General features: G+C 42.0%; 1 protein-coding gene across 1 annotated transcript in view; it reads left to right on the top strand.

The window, feature by feature from the left end:
• The window catches only part of LOC138605065 (WD repeat-containing protein 7), a 112,054-nt gene extending 96,943 nt beyond the window's left edge, over window positions 1-15,111 (top strand). The window contains exons 29-30 of the mRNA XM_069677143.1: window positions 6,299-6,403; window positions 10,145-15,111. Of these exons, the coding sequence (XP_069533244.1) occupies window positions 6,299-6,403; window positions 10,145-10,348 (309 nt within the window). The 3' untranslated portion in view covers window positions 10,349-15,111. The remainder of the gene's footprint in view (window positions 1-6,298; window positions 6,404-10,144) is intronic.
• The last annotated feature ends 5,027 nt before the right edge of the window (window positions 15,112-20,138 follow it).

Genomic DNA, 20,138 nt, shown 5'->3' with positions numbered 1-20,138 from the left:
CGGGTTTATTTATTGTTTTTTGATCAAATGAAGGAGATATAAATGTTAAGTAAATGGTTTGATTTGTTTGGAAGAGGAAGGAGATAGTGGAGGAGGAGCGAGAGGGGACAGGAAGGAAGGAAGTGAAGGAAGAAGAGCATCAGGAGGAGAGGAAGATGATGGAAGGAGTTTTTGTTCAAAAGCAAAATGTGTGTGCGTGCGTGCGTGTGTGTCCAACCGAAGCTAGCTAGTCCCTGCATGACCATCTGCCACAGCTTTGATCAGCCTCCGTGAACAGCTCTTTGTCAGCTGCATTACTCTGCTTGTGTGTGTGTGTGTGTGTGTGTGTGTGTGTGTGTGTGTGTGCGTCCAGCTGCTTGCTCTGCTTCTTTAACAGACTCTACTGAGTTCACTAATTGAACACAAAGAAACAATCTGACTGATCTCTCTCTCTCTCTCTCTCTCTCTCTCTCTGTCTGCATCTGTTTCTTTCTTTAATCACTGAGAAAAGACTCTGTAACTGAAGGTGTAGCTCTGCCTCAGAGGTAGCACCTCCCACTCCCACTCCCATTAAAGGCCAACTAGTGTAGCAACTTGTAAAACAGAGAATAATGTGTGTTTATAATGGGTTTACACTTGATGAAAGGGTTAACTGCAGTGCCAAAAGGGAAACCATATCGAATGGATTTTAATTCATACTCAAGTGTCTGATATTTGTCCACCTCAAAGCCACCACACAGAGAAGACTACTCAGTTGTTTCCAACTTGCTTAATTCCATCACTATAAAATCATCCAGCAGCATCAGGAGCTTAGAGAGAACTCAAGCAGCCATGCTCGCCAATTGTCCGGTAGTGTACATGTTGTTGTTGTTGACTGTAAAAGAGTAGCTGACGTAGCCTCCAGGTCTGAAAAGCTGCTCTGATTACAGATTCATGAGTCCAGTCTTTAGAGTACATTGCAATTTTTTTTATCCATTAATTTTTAATGAAAAGACAAAATGAAATGACGCAAACTCAATGCAACAACAACAACAACAACAAAATAGGTAATAAAGAGAGGAAGAAAAGGTCTTTGGTTAAGTTAATACAACAGGACAGTCTACCAAGCCTGTCTTTAGGGTAGATCTTAAAACTTGTTCTTTTGTTGTTACCATAGTTTCCTTTTAGATTTAGTTGTTTCCACGCCTTTGTCACCTGCTTCGTGGCTGTCACACGCAGCATGCTAAAGAGATGCATGTTAGCAGTGTTTATTGTCCCCAGTAAATTGATTCCTTAGTAATTTTCAGGTTTCAGATGTGCATTTAACTCAAAGATCTTCATTAAAGCGTTCTCAGCCTCTTTCCAGAATGGTAATAATACTTTACACTAAAAAATTATTTACATAATGTATATAATTAGATTTTTGTTTCGTCTCCAACAACTGGACCTTACTAGGGAGTAACATTTACCCTACAAACTGCATTCCTTTTAATGTTCAGCCAGGGGTCGACTCTGATTGTGTGGAGGTCTTTTCCTAATCAGTTTATGGTCTCGATCTGGAGTTTCAAGTCTCCTTCAACACAGCATGATGTTCATTAAGAAAACTATGGTCCTGTTTAGAGAACAAAAGAGGATTTAGCAGTGTATGCTTTAGGTAACGCAAATAGCAGCGCGCAAGAAGGCGTCCCTCTCATTAAAAACGGTGACAAAGAAAACGCCCCCGGCTGCTAAAAGGTGTTCTGTCTGATCAGGCCTTTTTATCCTGTTATTCATGACAGTGAGCCTGATGCTGTGTTGGAGCAGAGAAGTAAATAACAGTGTCATCCATGTATTAGTGAAAATTTGCGTTGGGAACATTATCAGAATCGGAATCAGAAATACTTAATTTATCCCCAGGGGGAAATATGGGCGTTACAGTTGCTCTGACACAGAGAGAAGCATGAAGAAATATAGGAAATAGAAGTGAGAAATGTGTCATGTATGTGCAGTATATATACAATATTATCACTGATACTGTTGATATAAATCGTAAATAATAGTGGTCCTAAGACTGAGCCCTGGGGCACGCCATTTATTAATATTGCAAGAGATCTCGATGTGATGCCTTCAGATCTGAGAATTAGCACAGTTAGCATTTCATATTTCATAACCAACATGTTTTGTTGCACAAATGTTACTCTACTCTAGCTCTAACTAGTGGCTAGCATTGTTAGCATTCCCTTATTGTAATGACTTTTAAATTTGAGTTTTGGTAACGTTACAGGTGGTTGACAGTGGCTGTCAGTTTTAGCTGAAACCTTTTACAATACTATCAAGACCTGTGAGGAGGTACAAGAATCATTGAATATCATTAAATAGTAGCTGAACAGTTTGTGTGATACACTGCATGCATCTTTGTTAACCTTCGTTACAGCACTCCCTTATGGTGGATGTAGAAATGTCACAAAAATGAAAACAAAATCTGAGAATGAGGCGACCTTCTGTGATAAAAACCATTGAGTCTCAGTCATAGAGGACGGGGATTTAGATGGTATGAGCCTTTTGTATGACACACACACACACACACACACACACACACACACTCTCACACACACACACACACACACACACACACACACACACACACACACTCACACACAGAATCGTGTCCCCAGGCGTCAGGTGTATTGAAGTACAGAGTGCTGTAAATGGTTTCAGTGTGCTTCACTGCTCTCTGATAGGCTGATTGATTTGGTAGGCAGTCCACCGTGACACACACACAAGCGACACAAACTCACACACACACACTCACACTCACACCACACACACACACACTCACATGAACTGATCATAATATATATGAAAGCATCAATATTTGATGCACATTTAACAGTTCTGCATCCTTTTTCTCTCTGCATCATAATTTCTACATCAACACTTTTTGATCCTCCTCTTTTTTTCTTCCTCTCAGCAGTTTGTCATCAAGTCCTCTCAATACTTCAATGACACCACCTGCTGTATGAAGGCAAATGATGTAACAGTTGCATTAAAAGATCATGGCTCAGTGATGTGCTGTTGGAAGGCTGTTCTTGCAGAATGACTGTTATACTGTATGTCAAGTGCAGTTTTGGTCCTATGTTTCACACTTAGCAGAGGCATGTTTGGAGCTTGGGTATCCCAAAGGGATATTTATTTCAACACCATTTCAGTTGTGTCAGTATATAGGACACCACCCACTTTTTAGGTGAAACAAATGTATTAAAAGTTCGTCTTATACACCGAATTTTACGGTAATAGACAGCCCACACAGCAGCAACAGGAGCTCTGATTGGCCAGATGTTATATGTATTATGTGTGATCAGAGCTCAAAGCATAGCATGAAAAAAGGGTTATTAGATCATATTCATCCCTCATATCTGCTTGTTAAATAACTTAAATATTATTTGCATGAAAATGAATCTGCAAAGATCACTCTGGTCCAGGTCGATGCTGTCGTGGTTTCCCTTCACGAACGGTGGCTCAGAAAATGGTCATTTCTGATATTTCCCCAGAGACCTTGTTTTCTTCTTTGATTAATAAAAATATATTGACAATACATTTAAAAAAAACATGAGACTGTCGATATTCAAAGCCGCTGCTCGATTGAAGCGTCTCTCTTTGCTGAATGAACGTTTGCAGACGAACTGTGTCCACTCTGTCGGCCTTTTGATCATTAAACCGGTAACACAAGTAGCAAACGGAAATGCGATTATGGATATCACTAAAGAGATAACAATGGAGGTGAAGGACTGAAGCAGGTGAAGGATTCAAAGAGAGCTAAGAAAATGGATCATGAAAAGGTGAGAGAGGGAGGTAAGGACATAAGGAGAGGTGTGAAGGGAAGTAAGCTGGAAAGAAATCAAAATAATTCAGCTTTTTTTCACCAACACTGCTGGAATCTAATAGGATTCCCCCTAAAAGGAGGAGTGAGTGAACGAATTAAAGAGATGAGATTTTCATTTCATTGGGTTATTATTTTTTTCTGCTTTAATCGCCACAGACGGGTTATTATTTCATGGTCTGGCTGCCCGAGGCGTCGCGTCTTAATCTCATCTGGAGGTGAGAGTTTGTAATCCCAGTCGCAGGCGCAGGCGGGGCGAGGATTTCTAGGAGGACGTTTATTGCGTTACACACCCTGCATCTGGTGGGACAGTTTATTGCGTTACACACGGTGTGGCGTCGCTTTATTTTGTCCCCTGAGTTCTGCAGGCGTACGGCAGCATCTGTTGGAGCAGAAGCCGCCCCTCATCTGATGGAATTATCTCGTCCAAAGCAAACACTTACTGTCAGAGAAAATCTGGGCGGGAATATGAGTTTTTCTCAGACGACTCGATGAAATTTCAACAAGGACTGAAATTTGTTCTTCATCTCGTCTTTATCGCAAAAGAGAATTTATTGAAGTCTGGGTTTGGTCCTCGAGCTGCTGCAGTTTGGATTCATCAACAAGAGGAATCTGGTGGAAAACTCAAGTTTTTGTCTCATTTTAGCTTCGGTGGGTGATGAGGAGCGATGCGGAGGGGCTTGAGATACAATTATTCTTTTTTTATTCTGTGAAGTGTTCCAGTCTGTTTTTTAACTCTGAAAAGAGTCTGTGAAACCTCAGTGACACTGCCTTACACTTTACAAAATGATGAAATTGTGGTACAATTTATGGCCATATGTAGTACTTCTTTTCACACAGCGTCTGTCAATAATAAACCACAGACCAAGGCAAGAGACCGCTTGGTATAGTGAGTGCATTATCCCGCTTATTACACGGCTCTTTACTTAAAAAATCAATTATTTGACACAACATATTGATTTGGAAATCATTTTATTAATTTAAAAATGATTATATTTCTGTTTAAAAGTAGTCTGTGACACTCACAGTGAGAGCTGCGTCCATAACAACAGCTAACTCTCGTCCCTGTCAGAGTCTGTTGACATTTTCTTTTCCATTCAGCGTCTCTAAACACGGCCGTATCCCGCACTGTGTTCTGATTAATGTTTACTTCATGTGCCGTCTTCAGATCTCTCCATCATAGCCTTCAGTTTTTGCATCATATAACTTCATTGCTTTCTTTCCGCTGTATTGTCTCTTCCCTTTTTTGCCTCTGTAAACAAACCGACGTCAGATTTATCGGACTTCTTTCAGCCGATTGACGTGATTACAGTCAGTCTACCGGATTGTGTAATTAGAGCGGTCTGTTCTTCATAACAACGTTCTGCTATCTAGAAATAACAGACCTCATAATTAACCAATCAGAGTCAAGTATTTAACACAGACATGTAATAAAGAATTTTATCATTTGGAGACATATGACAGGAAAGTTGGGAAATATGAGAGTTCAGGTTTGCAGTGTGTGATAGAGAAGTCAAAGGCCTCTAGCTTCACCATGCTGTGGTTCAGTGTTACGTGTTGGAAGAGACCGGCTTCAGTTCACCTGGACAGGTCACCCGTCAGTCACAGGGCTGACACACAGAGACAGACAATCTTTCACACTCACATTCACACTTACGGGGTCACCATGAACCTAAAGAGCATGTCTTTGGATTGTGGGATGAAGCCGGAGTACCCGGAGGGAACCCACGCATGCACGGGGAGAACATGCAGACTCCACACAGAAAGGCCCACTATGTCTGAACTGGGATTCCAACCAGGAACCTTCTAGCGCTAACCACTGTACAGCCATGCAGCCCTAAAAAACAAACGAAATATAAAAAGCAATATACACTGGCTTTAATGTCCGTATTTTAAACTATATGTTGCAGATGTCAATCAAATCCGCTGAGCATGCAGTCAATGACGGTGTCGGCTGTGACCTGTTTTCTATCATCACCACCTGTGGAGGGGCCACACATTTGAAATATCAGTAACTAATGCAGCTCGATCTCTCAAACGTTCAGCACCCAGACAAAGTCATACCTCCTCCAGCTGCAGAAAGAAATCTGAGATACACTCGCTCTGTTATCTTAGACTAATGAAATGTGCGCTCTGCAACATCTGAAGCAAGTCCTGCAACACAAAAACAATCAGAGGACTAGTCCCAGACCTGCACTACATTTCTATAATAAACTTCTGTATACATTTTTAACTGTGCAGAAACAGTAAAGGGATCCTCTGTCATCTGGAAGGGGGGGTTTACAGCGTTGAGCAAACCACCAACTACCTTCACAGTGTTTGAGCCATGACAGAGATTTTTTATTATTAATAGAAACCTCTTCACCAAAAGATTCACTGATCAAACCGTGTCTGTGGACCCAGTTTGTTTACTTGTTTTTGTTCAGCTGCTGTAAAAAGTTTGTTTTGTTTTAATGTCTGTTTCACTTTTTGTCCCTCCAGAACATCCACGGCCACAAGGGTCCGATCACAGCCGTGTCGTTCGCTCCTGATGGACGATACCTGGCTACATACTCCAACGCTGACAGCCACATCTCCTTCTGGCAGGTAAATGACACACACACACACACACACACACACACACACACACACACACACACACACACACACACACATTTACACGATGACAGATTGAGTAAATCTGCTTCTCTCGCTCTCTCAGGATTTCTTTTGAAAGTCTTATTTATATTTATATTTCTGCTTTTGTGAACACATTTGGATTTCTGTTTCAGTTTAATTTATGTCATTTATGTCGAGGAGTCACTGATGGTTTCACGACTTGGCAGTCAAATGTTCATCAGCAGTGTTTTTTCTGACGTCGCAGATTCTGTTAGCTGTTGTTTCTACGTCTTTTGATTCTTAGATCTTGTATCTCAAAGATCTCTGTGTAAGGAGGTTTCTACATAAAAAGTCTGCGTGTTGGTTACAGCTGAACCAAACTGAAGAAACCAACCATGAAATGTTATTGCTCATCAGTCATGGTTGTTATTTACCGCTGTGTCGCACACGCATTCACACTAGTGCAAATTTCAGATTTGCAGAGATTTTTGAAACGTTTGTGTAAATATGCAAAATATTTCCTAAAGTTTTACCTTTAAAAATTTTTTTTACAATATCAACAAATAATTAAATCGTACTTCCTACAAAGAAAAGATACACTCAGTTAAACGTTTTGCCTTTGCGACAAGTATCCTGTCTTCAGTGTTCCTCCTGTTTTATCTCAGAGTTTTACAAAATGTCTGTTCTTATTGACCGTGTTGTTGATCCATATTCTCCAGTTGAGATCTGTCTTATGATGTAGCATCACCTCAGAGTGTAGTGGAGTTTTCATGGGCGAGATGGGCACCGCTGATTGAACACCTCCTTACAAGAAGTCTTAACGTTCTCACACTCCCAAGTGAATTGTAAAAACACAAATATGTTCCTGTATGTGTCTTAAAGCTGCTGTTGTATTTATTCATTCGAGAGGAGCTACTGTACGTGCGTCAATCATTGTGAATTGGCTTTTAATTAGTGTCAGCCTCCTCACAGACGTTCTCTTATTTAAATGTCCTCCAAGTACAGGGATGTTTTTATTCCAAATGCACAATGAATAATCTGCAGAAACATGTAAACTTTATATATGTGGAATCAAACGACATTTGTAAACAAAGGGAAAATGTAAGCGTTTGTTTGTGGACTTCCAGAACGAAGGATTCCAAGAAATAATCAGCTGGAAAAGTTGAAGCCTTTCTAATTGTCCGTACCGCCCCGTCTCCTTTTCATGTACTTTTTTATTCTCATTTAATTTAATTACTTCTTATTTCTATACAAACAAAAGATGAATAAATAAAAGTTCTGCTGCACAAAACAAACATCTAAACAAAACACGAGGCAGCCAATCACACAGGTGAATAATAAACACACACACAGACACACACTTCTCATCTACTTCCCAGAACTGTTATTTTGAATGAAAGGTCTTTACGACCTCTGACACGACTGTCTGCAGACACACACACACACACACACACACACACATTCTAATGGCATTACTGTAAGCATAAACCGCTGCTACGCGCCGACAAGACGGCTGCTGTGGTAATGAGCTGGCAGACGCTCTGTCGGTGCGTGTGTGTGTGTGTGTGTGTGAGGGAGGGGCAGTGTCGTCTCAGGAAACGATAGAGTTTCTACTCACTGTTTTTCCTACAGAAAAACACACACACCCTATCTCTCTCGCTGTGTGCAATCTCAGGCTGGCACTCTCACACTGGACGAGGCGAGCGAAGCGTCAGGGGTTAATATCAGTGTTTCCTCAGAGGGCTCAGCAGCTCCATCACTAACAGGAACTGGTGATGAGCGTCTTCTTACCAAAACGTTCAGGAACTCAGTGACTGCACAGTTTGTATGCACAGAATCAATACTCAGTATCGGGATGGACGAGGAAAGTTTCAGCAGCAGGAAAGTTTCAGCTCTTCTTCCTCTGATCGAGCCATTATGATTTGGTGATGAACAATGAAATAATTCTAGCTTAAAAAAAAAAGACAATGATGATACGATTTTTGTTTATATGCACCGATCAGCCCCAACTTTATGACCAGTCTATCTTTACAATGGCCTCTGTCAGTGGGTGGGATACGTTAGGCAGAAGTGGTTGTGCTGGAATCAAGAAAAATTGTCAGGTTTAAAGATGTGAGCGACTTTGATGAGGGCCAGACTGTGATGGCTAGACGACTGGGTCAGAGCATCTCCAAAGCTGCAGCTCTTGTGGGGTGTTCCCGGTCTGCAGCGGTCAGGACCGACCAAAAGAGGTCCAAGGAAGGGAAACCGGTGACAGGGTCATGGGCGGCCAAGGCTCAGTGATGCGTGTGGGGAGTGAAGGCTGGCTCGTGTGGTCCGATCCAACAGAAGAAGCTCAAACTGCTGAAAAAGTGCTGGTTCTGATAGAAAGGTGTCAGAACACACAGAGCATCACAGTTTGTTGTGTATGGAGCTGCAGACCGGTCAGGGTGCCCATGCTGACCCCTGTTTACCACTGAAAGTGCCTACAATGGGCACGTGAGCATTAGAACTGGACCACGGAGCGAAGGAAGAAGGCGGCCTGGTCTGATGAATCATGTTTTCTTTTACATCATGTGGACGGTCAGGTGCGTGCGCATCTCTTACCTGAGGAAGAGATGGCACCAGGATGCACTATGGGAAGGAGGCGAGCCGGCAGAGGCAGTGTGGTGCTTTGGGCGATGTTCTGCTGGGAAACCTTGGGTCCTGCTGTTCATGGGGATGTTACTTTGACACGTACCTCCTAATAAATGTAAAATTACAAAACAAATCGTTTTTAGAGCCAATAAAATTTGATGAAACTTGAAATTTTGAGTGCACAAACACTCAGAATGGACTTTACAAGAAAGAAAGAGAACAGATATAAATGCAAGTAATACCATGACTTTTCCTTAAAGCAAAGTGTGCCCAAGGAATGTAATTACAAGTTAAACTAGTAATGAAAATGTAATTCTGAAGTCTGAAAAAGTGGTTTGAGTCCTGTGAAGTCTGTGCTGCTGTAGAGGTCTTCATGGGTCGTCTTGGACCTGGAGACCCAACCCAGGGACTCGTACTGGTTCTGTTTATCATTATGTGAAGTACATGAGTGGATCTAAGAAGACCTGCAATCATCTGATCATGATGGATAAACTCTATACTTGATACGTGTTTGATTATTAGCCTATCAGATAAAGGAGGGCAAAGTCATGATAAAAAAATGTTGAGTGTCTGCACCCAGCAGCACCTCTCCTGCCTGAGTCTCCTTCATGCAAACTGTTTCGGTAGTAACACAGAAGATGAGGACCTAAATTACAGACTTCAAAAAGGATTTATTGCAGCACGAGAAGGAAAAACAAAAGCTTACAGTTGGAGAGCAGGTGAGAAATAAACATCCTAAAGACACCAGGTCCAGCAAAACAAGTGGAAACACTGGGAGAGCCACGAAGCGAACTACAGACACAAGGAGCAAAGGGCTGACTGCCAACAAACTGGCAAGCAGACGGGGGAAGACTAAATACACTGGGAAGGTGAGGGTGACACAAGAGCAGGTCGCACAATCACACGGGAGGGAAACAAGTTAAGCTACAGGTGACGGAAAGTAAAACAGGAAATGTCAAATCTCATGTCACAACAGCACCTAACTTTAGACGGCAGTAACTGCTTATTGTCGTAGTTATGACCCATTTTTTGAACGGATGTACGAGAGGAGGTGTTGGCTGATTCATGTATGCTGTATTAATTCTCGCATCATGTCTGTCCTGTCCTCCTCAGATGAACACCGGTCTGCTGGGCAGCATCGGCATGCTGAACTCGGCTCCTCAGCTCCGCTGCATTAAGACGTACCAGGTTCCTCCGGTGCAGCCCGCCTCCCCGGGCTCCCAGAACCACCTGAAGCTCGCCCGCCTCATCTGGACCTCCAACCGCAACGTCATCCTCATGGCCCACGACGGCAAGGAGCACCGCTTCATGGTGTAAAGCAGATGGGTGTCACAGCCCTGGAGCCGTGTCAGAGGTTTAGTTTTAATGTATCCTGAGATGCTGAGATTTCACTAAGATCTGTTCAAGGAAAGAAATATGACGTGAAGAATCTGAAGGTATGAAACTTCATGAAAGCTCAGTTCAGGTTTGAACTGGATGAATTAGTTTTATCATAGTTGCCGTTGTAAGGAAACTCATCCTGTGATATTTAAAGCCGTGATAGAAGGCTTGTTTACATTGTGATTTGCATTGATGTAATTTTTAGCTGTTAACCACTTCCTGTCATTCCTATTTATTTAATGCTTGTCCCGCATGTAGCAGATCTCCTGTCGCCGTCTTTATGCAGCCGTTTTATTTCAAGTCAGCTTCCACTCAACGAGTTTTAACTTTATGTCAGCGCAAAGTGAGATTATTAGAGGTTTTTATGGATTATCTTTGCAGACAAATGCGACTCGCCGTTTTGTTTTTATTCTCTGCTCTTCATATTAAACTTTATTTTGTAGTCAAAAAGTGAAAGAACCTAAATGACTCTACATGTTATTGCTGGATTGTTGTATTCTTCACACTTCTCACATCTCTGCTCGTGTGTTCGTGTGTGTTGAGGTGAGTGAGTACTTTGGTGTTTGCTTTTATTTCTGTGACACCTCGAGAGCATTTCCATCCTCTCTGATTTTCACACAGAAATGTGTGCGTGTGTTGACACCCAAGTGTATTTTCACAAACACATATTCTCACTTCATTCTAAAAGCATGACCACAGTCAACCCGGACACACTGCAGGTGCAGCATAACTCACTCCAGTTATTTAAACTAAATCATTACTCAGTACTTTAGTCACAGGGTTGTGGCTGTAATGTGTGGTTCAACAGAAGGAGTTCTGTAGTCCCAGTCTTAACTCAATTTAAACATACCTAAAGTTTTCATGGCTCCTTAGGACCTGGGACTATTTGGTCAGAAAGATTATCCATCCAAGTTGTTAATTAACATCAACAACAGCTTTTGTCTTTGAACCAATGACTGTTATATAAAGATAAAATACGCTTCTCCACCAACTCTTCATCTTATATGAAGCCAAAAAACCCCCGAGGCGGGCGCTGCCATCTTGCACTGGTGACATGATTTGGAGATTGTGCAGTAGAGATTGGCGGGTGGAGACGCAGTAACGATGTCCCGCCCCTTCTGCAAACCAAAACACACGACGTGTAGTGATTGTTTAAGTTACGTCTCCTCTCGCCGTTCCTCCTCTACTCTGCTGCTCGTGAACAGAATGCTGCAGGAGCCCCATTTGTCAACAGAGCTGTCAATCATGAGGTCACACCCCCTTTTTATAGCATCAAATAACTTATTAAAAGTAAACTTGTCAGAAAAATGAACACTTGGACATAAATCAGCAAGATAAGAACTAACTATAATGACAGAAACCATGTTTGAGAAAAATGTATTTGACGTGTATTTTGATTTTATAGTTTGACTCATGTCCCATCTGTTAACATGGAGGAGGCGGGCTTTATGAGCTATACTGCAGCCAGTCAGCAGGGGGCGGTAGAGAGGGTTTGGCTCCACCTTTAGGGAGCTGTCATGTCGGCCATCTTTTTATACAGTCTATGCTTTCAACTGGTTCTTTATCAGTTCTGTCTATCTTTGATGACCCAGCACACATTGGTCCGAGTCCCCGAGTTTTATTTCACAATCGATGGTCACGTTTTAGGCTGCCCTCCACACATGTTCAAAGACGACTAGTAGTCTTTAGTTCAGGTGATGAGTTGAGCGGTCACCAAATGTTTAGATCTAAATCTAGATAATTGGTGGTATAAGAGAATATAGAAGAAGAAGAAGAGAATAGTTTGAGCTCCAGGGAGGAGAAAGAATTATAAAGAAGCAGTCACACAAAGTAAGCTGCCTGTTTACAAAATGCTAACTGTAAAAGCTAATCCTTCTGGAAGTCTCAGATCAACGAGCAAGGACACTGAACGTATCATTGTTTCTTTTCTACCCTGGTTAGTACCAAAGATAGGCTAGCATGATACTTTTCCCGCTGTTAGCTTTCCAGCTTTGCTCCTCTGAACTTGTTGGGAGACTGCTGGTTTTGTTTAGTCTGATTCTGTTGGCTTTAACCTGCCTGGTAGCTGCTAATTAGCTAACAACGGTGTCCTAGCATTGCAAAAAATAAATATTTTGTCCGCTCAATGCAGCAAACACAACACACTGCCCTTTACACAGTCGCTCTACTTAAACTTGAGCTTATCCAGACACCTTCTGCCAACTACTGTAACTTAAAAACCATAAAAAACCTTCCAGTCTTAGACACAAGCCTACATTACCCACAGAACAGAAACTTAGTTTATAAGATTCTTCATATTTGGGGGCTGAACTCGTCGTGTCGTGACTTCCCTCTGGAGTTTTGGTTCCTCTCAGGATGTAAAAACTCTGTGGGTTCATGTGTTTGCAGGATGATAGTACCCATCTCCTGTCTTGCCTTTTTATTTACCCCTCAGCTGTCTTCTTTTGGGGTGATTGTGTTTGTTTGCAGACGATGATGCTTTTTATATCACTAATACATGTGAAGACTTCAGCTTTTCTCTTTCAATATCCTGCTTCATTCTGACTTTTGGGCATCTCTACATATAAACATGTACATATACAGTATATATATCATCAGAGCTGCTTCGTGATGTCGTCTGTAATCGTGCACAGTGAGCACCGATCTGATTTGGTGTATTTGTTGTGGCTGTCGTGACTGTCTGCCTGGTGATGACTCGTTCTTCAAATGAGGGAATTTCCTTTTTTAGTGCACATAAAACTTTATATTTTCCTTTACATTTTTGGCAAACATGAGAACTTTTTGCATTTTTAATTGGGTTTTAGCACTTTTGCGTTTAATAAGGATTAGCTAAAAGCCCAAAAATGAACTCCCAAAATAGCAGAGGAATTAGAAAAGCAGGCGAACTGGAATCGTTTAAACTTCCCAGGATGGCAGCTAGATCTTTGTTTGATACAGATCCAGACTCTCCTTTATTTAGAGAAACATGAGGTTATCCTCTTGAAGGATGCTAACATTCCTTATTAATAACATCAGCTACAACAAGATATGTAGCTCGTTAGCCTGGACCTAACCACACCTATCGCTCCTTAGGCCGGAGATATACTTGCTTTACAACCTTACGTTCATGTACACAACCGTCTGCGTCATGAACGTAATTGTTCACATACTCCTCTATGCACTATGTGTGTTACTGGAGGACACCTCTAGAGGGCGCAGCACAGAAGTCAGACCGTATGTGCAGGATGTAAACATCAGACATGGAGACACTCGAGGAGGTTACTGTTATGTTCACAGCAGAACAAGTGACAGCTTTTATGTGTCGGTGGACAGTGCACACCGTCTGCACCTTCCCCGCTCCGCCTTTCAAACATGTTCCTCCGTGCACGGACGTAACGGTCCCGGACTTGTTTTCATTTAGTTTTGCAGGTTTCCACGTCGACTTCTAAAACAGAACTTATCTGTCTGCAGCTGTTTGACAGCCATGTTTGTCTCTGTGGGGTGGCAACGACACATCGTACAGATGTGGATCATTGAGGACTTAACTTTCTGCCATTGTTTTCCATGCTGCGCTGTTGACCCTGTCACATCCCCTCTGCCTCTACACTGCCGCTATTGTTCATGTGCATACTGCATGTCTCGTACGTGTAGTGTTAAAAGACGCAGGGAATGAAAGTTGAAAGCAAGTGTATCTCCAGCTTTACACTATCTCCTAAATGACTGCAAGTGAGCGTTTTGCTGGATGCCCTGTTTCTCTGTATTCATGTCCCTCTGTAAAGCGCTGATTCATTGAGCTTCAAATGAGGAGTAACCCGGACCTTAACTCCTCATTAAGAGATATAATCATGAAGATATTCAGTTAAGTGAATGTCCATTGTAACTAAGATCTTTGAAATTGCTACTTTAATTAAAAAAAAACTAAGTTAAATGGGAGCTGGAAGTTTCTGGAAAGCATTCGATTTTCTGCAAAGTGTCAAAGCTCGGTGCCGCAAGGACAGCGATACGTAAGGAATACTTACAGCTAAAGAGGCTCAAGTTCAGGAGCAACATCAACCACTGAAGGTTAGAAAACAAGATTCTAGCTGCTTTTATCTTCTTAACCTGTGTCAGTAAAGTGTAGAAGTGTACTTCAGGTGTGTCAGTACTCTATGACATCACATAACCAAGTAGAAGTTTCCTGCATGACGTTTTGTGGTTGGCATCACATTTTGCACATTATACCGTCACTGTCGGTCCAGACCTTGTTTTGCTGCCGCTGTTTCAGTGCTCAGAGTTTTAATGCAGAAAGAAAAATATATACAGATATAAATATATGATATTTATGGAGACAGTTTTCTGAGTTTAAATGTTTTTACTATAAATTTTGTGTGTTTGAAAATGTTGCTTTGATTCCATATTTTCGTCCTCTCCCTCCTCCGTCTCCTGCCAGTTTCATTAGAGCTGTCAGAAAGCTTCTAACGCTGTTACACACCTGTAAACCCGAGCGTGTCAAAGCTTTTCACAAGTTCTTCCTCTTTTAAAAAAAATAAAAAAATATCCTTCAGCCCGTCAGACGCCACACACACACACACACACACACACACGTCAAGTCCAGCCAGCTCTGAGATCTTAATCTTTGGTTTTCTCCGCCGCTCTTTACAGTTTGAGAAAAATCTGTTTTTGGCAGCCTCACGGGGGAGGAGAGGTGAGAAAAATAAAGCAGGCAGAGAGGGAGAGCGGAGGAGTAAGTAACGAGTGAGGAAGATCAGGTCATCCAGCCAGAAAAATAAAAAGTCTGTGGTGAAGGTAGTGAACCGAAAAGTCTGAAAGAGCCCGATTCTTTATACACAACAACATGAGAACGAATCAGCCCCTGAAAGCGTCTCTAACTCTGCAGAAGTTGATCTTACCTGCACTGTAAACATGATATTATGAGACGCCGACTTTAATCTATAAAACGATGAACGCACATTTATTCTGACGCTTCTTCATCCCTCAGACTTTCCTCCTCTCGGTCTTTTTCCTCAGACTTTAAACGCCTCCTCCTCCTCCTCCTCCTCTCAGACTGATTTTCACTCTAAATGTTCCCTGAAAGCTTCTCATCATTTTGTTTGATTGTGTATTTATTGTTTTTACAGTAAAATCAGCCTCGATATTTAAGAGCGTGTGAGTGTGTGCGATGTAGTGCATGTACATGAGCTCCCCTTGATGTAACACAGCAGGTTGGATTTATTGTGCATCATATAAACAACATGTGTTGTGTTCAAATGTGTTGTTGTTGACTTTGTGTCCAATAAAGATGAAAATAAGACAGCAGCTGTCAAATGTCTCCTTTTTTCCTCCATAATTTAAGAGATTATCCTGAAGTTTCAGCTGCGTATGCACGAACTCTCCTCCTGTTCAGACTGAAATATCACCTTAGATAAATAAACAGTATTAGAGACGTGTATTGTTGTTCACTTTTCAGTGTAGGCTGTGCTGCTCTCCAGTGATCCTGTCACACGTTAAGGTCTGCAGAGACATGTGTTCATTTATCTTTCTTTTTCTCAGTCCTTCTCCTTCGGTCTTCTTCAGCCCTGCCTTTGAATAACATACGACTGCAGAAGTAAGTATCTAAAATCATCCATAATATATAAATAATATTAATGAATCATAAACATTTTTCACATCAGGTACGATCGCTTCGTACCTTACCCGAGTACGGTTGGCCCCCCTCACACTTCACATTAATAATCTCGCTCCGTACTCGAGTGCACCTGCGGTAGGACTCCGAAGCAGAAGGTGGCGGTAATGAACCTCAACAACAAGGACTAGGTAACATTGTTTATGCTGTCGTTCCAGTGTAGAAAAGCGCGTGAATCACATGATCCCGAGCCCGTACACTGGAGCCGACCTTCACACAACGCCTGCTGTTATTCATGTTTTGGAGAAAATCTCCAGATCGACCCTCCCGCCTACATTCCTACGTTATCAGCCGTAGCTGTGCAGCTCAGAGGATGAGATGGGAGGATTTCAGAGGAGACATAAAAAGCAGTCCACTTCTGTGCTTTGGTTTGGTTAGCTTTTACACCTGATGCGTACTGTACCCGATTACCCATGAACTATATTCGAGAGCACCTTTTAAAATGAACCCAGGTACAGATCAACGAACCGTGCCTGAGTACAGTACACAGTGTTCACACTAATCAAACTAACTGGACTTTGGGGTCGAGTGAACTCAGATCCAGGTACCTAATGTGAAAGCCCCCTTACTTTAGTCTCCGATGTTTTGGTTCCATCGGGGTAAAAATTCAAGAGATTTAAATGAGTCTTCAGCAACTTTTTAAAAAGTTTAATACAAGACAGTAAAGTGACATTTTTTATTTACATCCTCGTTTATATCTACGACGGAGGATTACAGGAAAAAGAATCTGAGATTAAAAAGAATTTCTGTATTTGTGAAACCAACAAAATGTAAAGCTGTGTAATGAGCTTGCGCATTACTACGTGTTATACGGTAACGCAGTCTGAGACCTAAGAGACTAGGAGATCTCGCACGTTCTGGCGAGGTACATGTATGCTCTGCTTCCATGCTAACAGGTGTGTTTAATAAATATAGCTCTGGTCTAAGTTGTGTTAAACCTCCTGTGCAATCGTTTACAATCACAAGATGCTCCACGCTCCTCATTTTAGCGCTGACGGCTGCTCTTCTGATATTCCCCTTCATAAAAACATCCAGGCAACAATAACCTAAAGTTATGACTTTATTCTCGTAGTCTCTGATCGTTTTTTTTCCTTAAATGTGTCCCGAATACTCTTGTCGAAAATGTCAGCAAGCATTAGTCTGACACTCCCGAGGATATCTGCTTAAAGGCGTCTCAGGAGTTGGTGAAAGTAGTTAGTGTGAACGTGTAAAAGTGCATCTTTGTGTCGGTTGAAGTTTGTGCTGTCCACACATTTAAGTAATTTTAAGTATACGCAACGTCTGAGATGAAATGACGAAGAGTGATCTGTTTTATGTGAACTTGCGTTATTTGAATGTAGCACAGGAAGGGCAGATTTCGCCGACGACATGAATTAAAGGTAACATGAATAAAGTCAAATATGTGTCAAACACATTTTTTATCCTTATAAAGCTTTCATTCTTACAACATCTTCTCGTCCTAATTAAAAGCTGCCTTCACACACTCTCTGTCTTTCTTTATCGTATCATCATCAGGAGTTTTAACGAGTCTGTGATCACAGAGCAGCAGATCAATCTCTTCCTTTAATCTCACGTCGTCTCAACGTCCTGTTTGCATCCGTCTGATGTTTAAACTGAACTTCTCATTTCGTTCCCTTTAAAGAAGATGAGGCACGTTCATTATTTAAAGGTGGGTAATGATTAGAGTTGTACGTGTACGTGTTCAATTATTCACTTTTAAGAAGAAGAGACGAGTGAAGCTTTCTCTTCTCTCTTCTTTCTTTTATTGTCGCTTTAACGTTTTCAAATCTGCTGTTAAATATGACACCAGTTAAAACCAAAACTTTATAATGTTACTGTTAATAAAAGTCTGGATTCTGATGCCCTCTTTATATCCCTCCGTCCTCCTCTCTCTTCTCAGGCCATAGATCAAACTTACAGGTGGCTTTGACCTTTGACCTTCCAACTGCTCCATCCTCAAACACTGACCATTCATCACACGCCCTCTCTGTTCTCTCGCTCGCTCTCCAACCTGTCTCTCTCTCTTTACTGGGTATCTCTCCCCGTCCTGTTCTCGCTCTCTGTCTTTAATCAGTCCTCAGTTTGAACACCATCAGGTATCGATCGTATTGATCAGCAGCTGTCATCTGCAGTCACAAGTCAACTCGTCCCCGTCTTACATTCCTTCACTCAGAAGCAGAAACAACCTGCGGACGTTTGAAAAGTCTGGAAACGAACTTCAGGAAGTTTCTGCTTTTACTTTGACGCCTTCACACAGAAACACACGCCGTCATGCACACCGTGTGTCTGCTGCTCAGGTGATTAAACATCGGCCTTTAAATGAGACCAGAAGACACTGTCAGACTGTCACTGCAGAACGAGTCATGAGAAAATAAACTCTGGAAAAACTTAATGGGGGGTGACATGTCCCCCTCACTTTTAGTGTGAAAATCAATGTTCCTATCATCTCTGTGATCATTGCTTTCTTCCTGTACACCCAGTGTAATAACAGTGTAGTCCCTCCAGGAAGTTGCAAAGTTGCGATACAGCAAATTCACGCGATTTCGGCCAATCTCCAACTTTTTGACACAGTTCAGGAGCTGCGTCCTCCAATTTGAAGGCTGTGTCAGCGGCTCGTCCAAGGCTGTCCCATTTCCAAGCCTCCATCAGATGCAGCCAACAAATGTGTCCTTCTTTTCCCGGGCAGCGAAGGATGCACCCGATGGCCTTGAAACAAATTATCTTTAAAATAAGTCACATGTCCACCGTCCTGTTCCGGTAACATCTCACATCCCGCGAGATTTCAGAGCGATTCTGTTTCTGGTTACACAAAAGGATCTTACTCTTTAAAAAAAGGACGATCTTTGTAGGAATCATTTCCGTAATCTTGTCGGACACCTGAAGTAACAGTCTGAGCCTGTCAGCGGCAAAAACAAGGGGACGTAGTTGGATGGGGCGCAGTTGCCCCAGGTGTTGTGTTGCAGTTATTGTGGCCGATCGCGGCTGCGGTGGAGGTTATCGACTGGTCGGATTCCAAAAGGTTTTGTTCCTATGAGTCGTTTCAACACCCACGTTTGTAAAAATAGGGCCCCCTAGGAACTTCTTTAAGTTTTGATAGCTAACTAGCCAGCTGGCTACCTGTTGCTAGGCAACAAGAGCCACGTTTTGTGACGCAATGGTAAGGCCGGGAACAGCTGGTGATGCAAACACGAAATCCTCCATAGACCAGACCGTCTCATTTCCGTTCAGCCCTCGCGGTGTAACCGAGCTCAGGATGACTCATCGTTTGTAGGCCGCGTCCTTCCAAGGATGCAGCCTCTAAAACAGAGCTCCTCTACTCAGGACCAAATCTAAATGATGCATTCATGGGGTGAAGTTGGCCCTAAATATTACCTGGAATCTGTTTGTTCGCTTATTTATGCATTTATTCATTCATTTATATATATTTATTTTTGTCTTTATTCTATTAACTCATTGCTGGACAACAAATGTTGCTGACCTCCCACTGTGGTTGTGTTTACGTCCTTTAATCCTCATCTTGGAACAAAGAAATGTTAAATGTCTAAAAAGTGTCAGGTTGTTATTAATGAATAAGTGAGGTCATTGAAAATTTCTAAACTTTCTAACCTAACTCTTCTCTTCCTGTCACGCCTCCTGTTTTCACCCTCACTCCTTCCTTCCCTACCTGCCTGTAAACCCTCCCAGCTAAGGTGTTTCTCATGCTGCTGTTTGTTCTGGGTGTGAAAGTTTTGCCGACAACAGTAACTCATCTCGTTGCACTTTGTGTATTTATCCATTATTGATGTTCACAAAAGTTCCTGCAGCGAGTGTTTGTGTTTTTCTCATCATGAAAAGATTATCAAAGATCTTCTCTTGGTCGGGATCGATGCGATCTCACAGCTGGATGGGGCAGAAAGATTCAGGCGAAAAACTGAAAAGTTTTTTGGGGGCCAGTTTGATGTGACCCAGTTACAGTACAGCTGCTACTGTACTGCTGGAGAAGTTTCACAGTGTGTCTTTAAAGTGAACCTTTAAAATGAAAGAAGAAGAAGGTTGAACACACACGAAGAGGCAGCTTTCAAAGTAAACATTTTATAAGAGCCTCTT

The sequence above is a fragment of the Semicossyphus pulcher genome, unplaced genomic scaffold, assembly GCF_022749685.1.
Source record: "Semicossyphus pulcher isolate SPU_LCO1_2020_fin unplaced genomic scaffold, fSemPul1.0.p SCAF_28, whole genome shotgun sequence".
NCBI classification, from domain to species: domain Eukaryota; kingdom Metazoa; phylum Chordata; class Actinopteri; order Labriformes; family Labridae; genus Semicossyphus; species Semicossyphus pulcher.
The sequence above is the reverse complement of the archived record's forward strand: the minus strand, read 5'-3'. Positions and strand labels throughout refer to the sequence as shown.